The 12,044-nt window shown below is 35.9% G+C and overlaps 1 protein-coding gene across 3 annotated transcripts in view; it reads left to right on the plus strand.

Annotated features, from left to right (window-relative positions):
* The window catches only part of MARCH11 (membrane associated ring-CH-type finger 11), a 28,165-nt gene that overhangs the window by 279 nt on the left and 15,842 nt on the right, over positions 1-12,044 (plus strand). Inside the window, exon 2 of one of the 3 annotated variants that reach the window (XM_026842591.1) lies at positions 550-705. In XM_026842591.1, the coding sequence (XP_026698392.1) occupies positions 688-705 (18 nt within the window). In that variant the 5' untranslated portion in view covers positions 550-687. Of the gene's footprint in view, positions 1-549; positions 706-3,307; positions 3,371-12,044 lie in introns of those variants that run through there. The other 2 variants (XR_003397766.1, XM_026842592.1) reach the window with 2 other exon arrangements.

Below are 12,044 nucleotides of genomic sequence, written 5' to 3' on the forward strand. Positions count from 1 at the left end.
AAAAAAAAAAAAAAAAAAAAAAAAAAAAAAAATCTTCTCAAGGAAAGAAGAGAATAGCTGATCTATATAATACAGAAATATAATATAGATATGCCAGCTACTGGGGAAAGTGTTTGGTTATGTTATCTGAGGTCCTGCCTGACAGCTGGTTAGCTGTGCTCCAAGAGCACGGTTCTCTGTGACATCACCCGTTTCTTTTCCTAGTGATGATTGCAAATAACTGTAGGAGAAATGCATCTAGCCACTTTTGGTACCATTTGAGGTGTTTGAAAGGGCTAACACTGCTGTTAGATGCATGGTAATCTTTCTCTTGTTTCACAGATGTATGTTTACATGTGTAGACAGTTTTCTGGCTTTGTCTCATTAGAAGCACCTAGATGTCTTTAAGACAGTTTAATTTTGGCGTATTTTTTTATCAAAAAATACAGGCTTTCTCACGTGTTGAAATTGAGACGAGTTCATTGTTGCAGACCTGTAAATATTTTGGTATTAAGTATCCATGCACATAGAGATTCCTTTAAAATTAATGTTTCTGTGTTGCCTTTTCAGGGTGAGTTGTTAAATCCTTGCCGCTGCGATGGGTCTGTACGGTACACGCATCAGCTTTGCCTCTTAAAGTGGATAAGTGAAAGAGGGTCATGGACCTGTGAACTCTGCTGTTACAGATACCATGTTATAGCAATTAAAATGAAAAGGCCTTGCCAGGTAATTTGTTTGGTTTTAGAAATATGTATTTCTGGTCATTTTTAAAAACAAAATGATTCTTACATTTCAAGATTTTTGGAAAATACAGCAGAAGAGCCTATGTGCTTCAGCAGTTAGCAATTGCACCCACTTGAAGTTAAGTTTCTAAGACTAGTTACATATTAAAATGTGCAGTCATCTGATTCTGTTACGTTCTTCTAGCTTTTGGCTTGCCATAGAAATGATCTTCAGAAGTTGTTAAATTCTGTAATTAGATGTCATACTGAGACATGACAGAACAAGTTGGATCTCCCTGATTCACTTTCTAAACGTTAAACCCGTCTTTATCGTTTCTTAAAGACTCAGTCAAAGGTGGTTTTCATTAATTCTTCAAGCTTTGGGTCCAAAAGAGAGTGGCAAAGAAAACTACTGTTGACTGTAAAAAAGTAAAAAGAGGTGACTTTTCAGTCTTGGCACAATCCAGACTAGCAGAACACTCTTTAAATTTTGTCCACCAATAGTTGTTTCAGAAGCAGAAATGTGCAGTAACATTTTTCACAGCTCCCTTTAACAACATCACAATATGCAGCTGGAATATTGTAGTGGTAGCATGTTCAGGGAGAGGGGAGGGGAAACTCAAAGCTTCAGCAGATCTGTTAGGGAAGCCTTAATACCACTCTGCATATCAGAATTCTTTAGAGGCTTAAAATTCCATCCTAGAAATTGTATTTCATAACATCTGAGGAATGCATTTGGTAAGATAATTGTATCTTTTTTTAGTCTTGATCCTATGAGCTCAGAGATGATGGAGCTCTTGAAGGCCAGAGCTCTCAGGTCATTTTCTGCACTTGAGCTTGATTGGAGTTTTATAGAAAAGACATGCTTGGATGGTAATGGCAGTTGTGTGAGCGTGATAAGCATTCCTTGGATGTAGGATATCTGTAGTATTTGCTTACAGTTGTTCAGATTCAGTGCAAGTACTTTCAGAGCCAGTTACGACTATAAGTTTTTTCTTTCTGTATCCATAAAGGAAACTTTGTTAAGTTTCCCTGGACAGAACCTTTATGATGTAAAGAAGTAGTATATTTGTAAACCACTTCAGAAAACGAAGGTGGTAGATTCTGTTTCTACATAGACTTTCTCTGGTGGTTTGGCATGGCATTCTGTTTGATCCTTTTGGCTTTTTTTAACCTTTCAAAAATCTTTATTTCCCATATATCCACATCAACTCATCCTTTTCTTAGCAGAGGTTATATTATCAACAGTTTGGAGTGATAGTCTCTGAAGATAGTTGTTTGACAGCAAAGACATAACATAGTTGCCTGCAAAGAGGAATCTAGTAATAGTTGATACGTCCCAAGGTAGCCAAAATATCTACATAGGATAGCAGATATGACACAACTTACTGAGACTCTGGAACTGCAGCTGCAGGCCAAGTAGGATATAAAGGACATTTGAAAAGTTGTCAGACACCTATCTGTGGACAACAGAATCAAGCCCCAGTTTGAAGAACAACTGTTCAGTATCTGTGGAAAACAGAAGCAAAGAAGAAAGTAAGCATCAGTAGGTGACACAACAGACAACAATGTTTGGCCAAGCTACAAGTGAAGTAGAAAGAAACTGAAGAGCCGAAAGTTAAATGACATTCTTTTCATGAGTTATGGCATTTTTCTGGTGGGAGATCACAACTAGATTCACGTTTCTCCTGGCGGCTTAAAAAATACTTGATTTATTCTTAACCCAATCTTTCATTTTTTATGTAAATTATTTAAGTCTGTCCTTTTTTATTCTCAACAAAATAGCATACAAAAAGATTTCATGGAGTTGCATACTCAAATAACAAGCATACATTGATAGGGCAAACTCCTGACCCCCAAAGATCACGCATCTCTTTGGAGGGATGCAGTAGTACCTTCTCATTCTTTTGCGCTGAACACTCCTCTGTAGTTACAGAATCTAAAAGGAAGTCTTAAAACTGCAGTCATCTGTGTATTTTTATAAGGGCAATCCGTCTTAAAATGCCCTCACTCCCATATTCTTGAGTCTAATAGTATTGGCCATTTTTAACAGCTGTCTTGGTTTAAGCTTTTGGACAGGTTCTGAATCATTTACTTGACCACACAAAAGCTTTTTTGAAGGTAACCTTTCGGTTGGGTTGGGTAAAAAGCTGAGGGCTAAACCGTTTCAATATAAAAGTAGTTTACAACATCTTCACTGAGGTAGCTAACATACTTAAAAGTTCCCAAGAAAGCAAGACTTCTTGCACTACGTTAGATACAATATTTGGACAGGAGTAGTTCACTCTCTCTACAACTAGTAGTCTGCCTCAGTCCATGTTCTCAGAGTTGTCTCTATCAGTCTTTTACGTATTAGATCTGTGCAGGCAGTGTCGTAAGAGAGAAGAAGGATGCTATTTACCAAAATGACTTTTTCTGAAGTGAATTGTCTATGCAGATTTGCACCAGCTCCTCAGGTTTACTTTTACCTCATGTATTTATGGAATGTGACAATGTGTAGGGAGATAAGAAGTAGATTTTTCTGTTTTCTTCCAGAACATTGGAATAGATGTAAATATTCCATTTAATATCTAACATTTTCTATGGTTTCTGTTGCTTCATGGCAGGGAAAGTAATCCCAAAGGGGGCCTCTTTGGAGGCAGTACATTCAAGGAACAAAATTTACTATGGTAAGTGACTATTCCAATAGAAATTTTTCCAGTGTCACTTTGTATATTTCAGCAACTACTTATTAATTCACCTTTAAGAACCCAGTCCTGGAAACACATAGACCTAATATAGGAATAGATCTTAAAACATAAAAAGTAACATATTAACCTGTGCACTAACAGTGGAAGATGAGCACACAAATTGATCACGTTTGGTATGGTGTTTCACAAAGAATTGCAAATTTGGATTTTTTTCAGCATCCTTCTCCAGATCATATCAGAAAGACATATTTAACCTTATACTAGTCCATTAATAAAAGCACACGTTCATGTTCCTGGACTTGCTCCTTACAGTGGGGTGGAATTTGACCCAATCATAGGCAAGAGTATGTTAATAACTAGGAAACCCTCAAACTGTAATGAGGGGAGATGGGACAAATATTGCTTTGGGCAGGGAGTTTTGGAAGGTTTATGAAATAACTTATAAAGGAGGAAGAAATTTTAAATGTCTGACTTGGAAATTAAATCTACTTAGAATTACATTTTAGATTAACAAAGAGAAAGAAAGCACAAACAGAAATATTTTTTATATTGCTTTGCTAAGCTTTATGATTTGTACATATTTCCTTTCTAAAGGAAACATAAACAGATTGCTTTGTTTTTTATTGGTGTTATTTAATTGTTAAGCTGTTAGCAAATTAGTCCACTAGACATGCAGTTAAGCATGAATGTATATTAAAGTATGTCAATTCTCTTGTGAGATTCAGAAATAATGTTTAAAAGTGGAATATAGTCATTCAAAGTTTGAGAAAATATACTTGGGTGCTAAACCCCATCATTTATAAAAAAGTGAGCAGTAAATATATTTAGAGACTAGCCTTTTCTAGACTGTTTCTGTAGTCTGTCATTAAAATAGCATTACATTAGCTGTTTGATATATCTTGTGCTTCTGTTCATTAAAACATTATATTCTGTTACTCTAGGTGAACTGGACCTATTCCAAAAGTGATGTAGTAGATCGGTGTGCTAATTTAAAAGATAATTGCATGGTAATTCAACACCCTTTCTGACATCAGGAAAAGCACAAAACAGTTATTTAAAAAAACCCAACAAGTATGTAGTTACTGGAAGTGGAATGTGGCTCATGAGTTCAGTGGTTTTCAGTGGCCCAAATTATGGTTATTAGCATTTGAGAAATTCAGCATAAAAATTACTATGTTCAAGAGTTTTTGTGAATTACAGATTCATTTTTTCAAGTCTTGTTAATGTGAGTAGTTCTCACTCATTTGAGTAATCTCACTGGCATCAGTTAGATAAGCATGAGCAAGACTCCATAGCAGACTGCATGTATGTATATGCATGTTGTATCAAGTGAAACAGTCAAGTTCTTCAAATACTTCAATATGGAGGCCAGTGTCCAGAAAAAATGTGTAGTAAATGTTTAGTAAAAGTTATTGCTAATGACTATGCTCAGCTGGATGAAAGCATTTACTTTTTGTAGGCATAACTAAGAAGGGGAAAGGGAGAAGGCTCAAATCTCCAGTTGTGCTTCTTAAACTACACTATGTACTAACAACAATCTACTAATGTTGCCTGTAATGAAATTCGAGGAAGATACACTGTGCTGTTCAGTATGCCAAAGCACACAAAGAACAAAAAGGATTGTCCCAATCTTGGACAATTTACCAAGAATTTTGAACAAGAGATAAGGGACTAGTCTATGGGGATATATAAAACCTGTAGTCTCTGTACACTAACCATTCTAACCATTTTAAACTATCATTGAGGTTTTGACAGTGGAAATGGGATGAGTTTTAGGATGCCCCTTGAAAAGAATATAATGAAGCTTTGCAGGCACCCTTTGAATGTGAAGGCAGTATGGAAGGACTGTTAGAAAATAAAATACTTGGCTGAGATAGGTATTGTGAAAAGGAAATGAGATTCAATGTGAGAGTAGTCATTAGAAGGTAATTAATATGTCAGTAAAAGCCTGGAAGGACTTAAAAAATCAAGTCAAGTCTTTTTTATTTGATGTGATGGGGAAGAGAGGAACCATCATAGTGGAGAAGGAAGGGCATGGTCAAAGTAGTGCACTAAAAAAAACTATTTGAAGCAGTCTTGTGGTTGCTGAGAAAATTACATTTGTCATGAGCTTAAAAGCTATGTTACAATAATTGAGACATAAGATGAAAGTGATGATGAGAAATTAATTTTTTATATATGAATAGTCTTAGATATGCTACATGGAAAGCACCTGTAAGTTTTAGAAATATTATGAACAGGAAGATCCAAATAGATATTTAAGTTTAAGATAATTCCTGGGTTACAGAACAGAATCATGGATTGGAGGAAAAATCCATACTGCTTGAGGAAGGCTGGGACATGAAAATCCTAGAGATTTTAAAGAACTTGAATGTATGGTAAGATCTGTACAAAAGGTTTTAGAAACAGACAAATATTTTAGTTTTCACAGGCAAGAGAAGTTTGAAACAGAAAAGTAGATCTCCCAGTCATCACCGTAGATATAGTAATTATACTTCTCACACTCTTCATTTTCCCAAGCATCTACTTTTGGCCACTTCTAGGAAGAAGTTACTAGACTGGATAGACCTTTTGATTTGATATACTCTGGGTCATTTCAGTGACGTGTTCTGGGTAGACGCTGGTGGTTACAATCAGGTCTAAGTACCATGCTTAATGAGTTTAGAAACAAAAGAGTAGCAGGGCTGTTGGAGAGGTCAGTGGTGTCGAAACTGTGGATTTTTTTTTTTGTGGTGGGAAAGGCAAAATATATTTCCTGTGTACTTTCTGTGGGAAAGATCTGAAGGTAAATGAGAGACTGAAAAAGAGAATTGGGGTGAGTGGATCGGGAAAGACAAAAATATGTCACTGGTGCAAAGTAGAGAGATTATAGAAGAAGGGAGGACAGTAAAAATTTTGCCGTGATGGAAAGGACAGAAATGCAAAACCAGAAGGTGTCTGAGAGACATTGCTAAGGGGATAATGAATTTCATGATGTATTATGTTATTGTTTTCTTGTAATTAATGCACAGAGAGACAGAGATAGAAGGAGTAGGGAATTGGAAAATAAGGGCAGCAAAAAGTTATGGAGACAAAACTCAGTTAAGCTTGAGAAATACATTTGGTTAGCTATTCAGATGAGAGAACAAATTTGTCACGGAGCTAGTGAGCAGGCCACTGGTGCGCTGCTATCATCCTACAAGCAAAATATTGTGTCTGTTGGCATACAGAGCTGAAGGAGTGCAAGATGGACATTACAGTGGGAAGGAGGAACAGAACTGTAGAAGCTTTAGAAGGATGGAGAGAATTGGTAACTAATGACAGGTAAGAGGGAACAGGGGATGGAAGAACCATCAGTACCAATGATCTGAAAGTCATGAAATAAGAATAATATGTGAACAAATAAATTGTTTCTATCACAGTGATATCACAGTGATTGTTGGGTAGGGATAAAGAACTAGTAACTAAAGACAAGATACAGACCTAGGTGAAGAGCTAATCAAAGCAATGAATGGCTGTTGACTATGACATTGGAATATGTTTGTAAGTCCAATGTGGAGAGATGATACTCACCTAAGAAGTCAGGGCAGTCATCAACATGGGAGCTGAAGCCATCAGGAAGGAACATGGAACATTATAGAGTCAAGAATTGAAAGGATGAAGTAGAAGGGAGTTAAGTGCACAGAAGATAGAAGCTTGAAAGAGAGGAAGGAGATTGATTTTGGTTTAGAGAGTCCTATGAAAGAACTGAGACTGAGGAAGTGGGGTGAAGATTTAGGTCAGAATGGCCAACACTTGGAAACCAACTGTTTGAAACCCATGATTCAGTTCAGAAACTTGAATATTCCTAGTCTAGTCAGGATTTTAACATTGTATGGCAAAAATTATGCTTTCTGGCTGGTTGGAATGGAACAAGATTGAAGCAGTGATCTAGAAGGTATAGATAATATTTGGGATCTTGCTACAACAGTTGTTGGAGTGACACCAGCAAACACCTGAGATCTGCTTTCCTGATCCTCCGTGTGTTAATGCCTTGCTAGATGGAACATTTGGTCAAAGTTGGCATCTCAACTGATAGAACTCGAGAAATCTGTTATTCTTGTTGGAGCATCAGCTACAGCAAGCAGGGAGATAGACAAGCCACTCTGGTGCTCACATCTGACTATTTAAGAGAGGGGATTATCAGTAAAAAATAGATTACGCAAAGAAATGGTAATTATAGCATAGAGAAGAATTTTGTACTAACATGGATAGTGATTTTAAATTAGTTGTGTTTACTTAGGCAGTTCTGTTGGACTTCTGAAGTGTATACTAAGGTAATCAAGAACCTACACAAAATAAATAGAGAGCATATTTTAAAAAAAGAATAGCATTAATGGTACGTGGGTGTGTGCCCCTCATATGTTACTTTTTTTTTTTTTTCCTGTAGCTTATTAAAAAAGCAATTATTTTCTTGTTTTATTATGTGAAATCCGTAAACTGTGCTCAAGGCATTCTGACTGCTTAAATAGTGTGAAACAGCAGTGCAATGTAAACTGTGAACTGTACTTGGAAATAAAGTTTTAACTCCAAGTGACATCCTCATCTAGTGGTAAAATACATAGATATAGATTTAAAGAGTTTCATTATCTTGGTGTATTAAATAGTGGGTTAACTACTTCAAGGAAAAAAGGTGGATTCTGCTGAGCCTAAGATTTTCATGGGGTAAAATGACTATCATGAGACATGGTGCTGGGTTGTTTTTCAGAGGAAATACATTGAATAACAGTTATTACTGGAATTATAAGCATAAAATACATATTTACAACAGATTCCATTAGAAAAATACATCCAGAAGTAAAGGGTAGTGTGAATGGGAATCAGGATTGTTAGATATACATAGTTACTGCCATTTTAAATGCTTAGGATATCTCAGTAAACAAAGAAAGGCTTAAGATGTGGTGTGGGACCTGCATTCAGGAACCTTTGAGTTACTGTTTTCTGTATTTTTTTTGTCTGTTTGATTCGATATTTGCCTAATAGCTTCATCTTGTAGCCTAATATTAATGAATTTTATTTAATGATGAAAAAAATTTTTGTCCTTCTATGTCCAAAATCCTGATTATTCAGGTCTTTAATTCCTATCAACAGGCATTAGTGAAAAATATTGTAACCAAGTACTGATTGTTTCAGCATGCTTCTATTTCTTAATATTAAAAGTTGTTTATGAATGATAATGTACTGGTCTTATACCTCTTTTCTATGATTCCTTAGCTCGTGCTTATTTGGCAAGGTGAATAGTCTGCCCTGAGCACCATAACTTCCTGACATTTCTACCAGTCATGCTCTGTCAACTGTGAAGTGCCACTGTAGTTTTTTCCACAACTGAAATTTGTCAATGAAAGTTTTATTAGATTAATTTTGAAACTTCCTTTTAATGCTTCTTGGTTTTGAACCTTGGTCAGTTTGCACTGACATCCTCAGTGCTTCATCCAAATGACTGGCAGTCATGCTAACTTACTTCCTTCTTAAATTTTTCAACCAGGGAGGTAGCTTTTGCACCTATTATACTTAGATTTTTAAAAAATTTTTGTCCCATACGTAGATTCAAATTGGATGTTTGATATTCAGACTGAAGACACTTTCATACTGCTGCAGAGGACAGCCCCTGCCTCCTTTCATGTCAGCAGTGCAACAGTGAAAGAACAGTTTGACCTCAGTTCTTTTGAAGTACTTGTCTGAGTCAGAGCACCCTCATTGTGAGTTTTGCCTCTTTTCCCATAGGGTTCTTTGCTTTTTGCTTCAATTTATTTCATCTTTCCTTTTTATTTATTTCTTTTTCCAGCTACTTTTGTTTTCATTTCAGTGAAGCTGATAGAGAATGAATAGCTTTTTACATTAGGCATCATCTTTGTAAGGATGAGTTGCTCACAAACTTTGGATATCGGGAATTTTTTGCCTTACTACAATGGCAGAATCAGGGTCATTTGATTGTCTACTTGCCTGTTTCTATCTAGAGAGGTCAAAAAGAGCAGCAGCCTATGGGCAAAAAATTTTCAAAGTAGTAACAACTTGTTTCAGTACGTATATCCTATAGGAGGATACCTAGAGTGCCCTAAACTAGTTTCATCAGAGCTCAAGTGTTATTGTTAATATTACTAGGGAATCCAAAAATAGCTCTGACTGCAAGACAGAGAAATCTGAGAGCTGCTGTTCTGAAAAGAAGACCAATATCTCCGTCATACATAATTAAGTGGATGTAAAGAGGGGACTGTTGTCTAGAGACAACAAAATGTGACTGTGTTTATAGACATAAACTTAAAAAGCGACAATTTGCAGAAGAGTAAGTGGTTCTTCGATAAACATGTTTTCCATATGGACAGCATGTACTTACCTTTCATTCTCTTAGGTGCTTCTTACATTTGAGAGAAACAGAGGGTATTTTAATTTTTATGTCTGTATCTCTACTGCAAGAGAGGGTACATGGGTTATGTGTAAGTCATAAAAGCACCATTAAGCAAAGAACAATTTATAGTTTAGGGATTTTCAAACACACTGATATGAACGGATATTACAATTTTTGATATGACAACCGTTGCTTCTTGCAGTACTAAGAATGCTGATATACAATATAACAAGCCAGAAAGCCTGGTATTTTCAGTGTTCAAAAGAATCAGTTACATTGTGCAATTCAATGTAATTACTCCAAGGGATTTCAGACATTTTCATGATATGGCTAGAGAGAAATACAGAGTTTCTGGTGTAGGGGACAGTCTAAAGGCAACTATTTTTTTTTTTTTTTTACAGATAGAGCTATCACATTTGATGATACTTAGTGACTAAATTGTCCCTTTCTGTAATTAAGCACTACATCTTATACATTTTCATGTCTTAAAAGTGGAGTCTTATAAGTAACTGGTGATCGAAACCATGGCTACATCAAGCAGAAGAAATTTGATTACTGATTCAAACAACAGTACCTACTAGTTTGCAGTTGTGATCATGTAGCAGTACCTGAAAAAACTAAGGCAACTGGCTTTGAAAATTTTTATTAGATTTTTTGAATTAAAGAAAGTATGTTTATCAATAATTGTAGTAAGCATACATTATATTCTTATAATTATAAATATATTGTGCATGTTTATATCAAGTTTTAATTATTATACATAATATGTAATATAAAAACAATTAAATAAGCAAATTCTTCCATTAGGCCAAATTCTCAAGCAGTATGTTATTTACTGCATTCATTTTCACAGTCTAAAATGTTATCAATATGACTAAATTGTATTCAAGTGAAGATTTATTGCTAACTGATTACAGAATCAATCTAATTGATTTGCTAATCTAATAAATTACATTCTAATTGACTTTTAGAGCAAGCTCTGCCAAATTTTGTACAAACCAGAGCCCAGGATTGTCTTCTTCATGGCTACATGCTAGTAGATAACACCTTGGTATTCTTATCATCCTGCCTTTCAACCTTCACCCGAGATACACATAATGTTGCTTAGGGATTATACAAGGCAACAACCTTACCTCTTAACTCAGGAAGTGTTTCTTTAGTCTTTTTGTTGTCTCAAAATCTGAAGCTTCTTTTGTTTTACATGTTACAAAGAAGAACATGAAATCAGGATTGTCTCTTCCCTTGTGTTGTGCATTTTCCAGATTTTCACATGAAAAGTCTGATCCCATTCTGTGAATCAGTTTTTGTTCAGGGCCAAAAAAGCCAGATGCCAGTATTTGTACTCAGTTGTTTTCCGGTGAGGTCATACCCTTCACTGCTGAAACACATCATTGCCATATAGCAACAGGGAGAAGACTGGGCAGTGAAGGTGCTTCTTCAGATCCTAACCAAGGGTATGGAGTTGTTCTGTGCCAGAACTATTGTGAAGTCGCCAAATATCAGATGTGAATAATGTTGCTGCAGGATGCAGGGGAATACAGTGACAATAGATGGTGATGCACTACTTGATTTCATGTCTTTAGATTCATAGACTGCCTAGAAGCAGATAGTGGAAAGCAGTAGATACTGTGTAGTTTAAACAAAATGTTGGTAATTGACGCTTTACAACTTCTTAATTGTGCTTATCCAGTCTTTTGTAAATCTACATCCTTTGGCTCCATCATCTAACCAACATTTTGTGTTGTCCCTGAATTGGAAAAACATGGTAATACTTAGCATTTTCTACCCCTTTTACTGTACTTAAATACTTTAGAAGAGTCCTCTTTCAGTCTTTCAGTAAACTGGGGACTTTGAACTCTAAAATTCCAATTGTATGGCATTTCTTCCACTTTCACATCATTTGTATGGTTCTTTTCCTGGAAAGGCCTTTCCATGGCCTCCTTCTCAGCACCCAGAACACACTGAAATAGGCCAGTGTCAGAAATGGTCCCTGAGGCTTTGTACCATACTAAAATCATCTCCCTACTCATTCCTATGGAAGTAATGTTAATAGAAGAATCAATTTCATTTGCTTTATGTTTGGTTCAGTGAACACCTATGCATTGTATGGGAACTGGAAGTGTGCCAATAAATTACCTGGAAGGAGTTCTACTATTGAATATCCTGAATACCATGTAAATCTCAGTTATTAAAATAATATCTTTAGAGGTGGAAGTTTAAAACCTCACTTTAACTCAGGTGAACAACACGTTTGAGTCCAGGTCCCTCACAAAGGAGTGCACCAACCAT

Source organism: Athene cunicularia (assembly GCF_003259725.1).
Source record: "Athene cunicularia isolate RWA chromosome 2 unlocalized genomic scaffold, athCun1 chr2_part1, whole genome shotgun sequence".
NCBI classification, from domain to species: domain Eukaryota; kingdom Metazoa; phylum Chordata; class Aves; order Strigiformes; family Strigidae; genus Athene; species Athene cunicularia.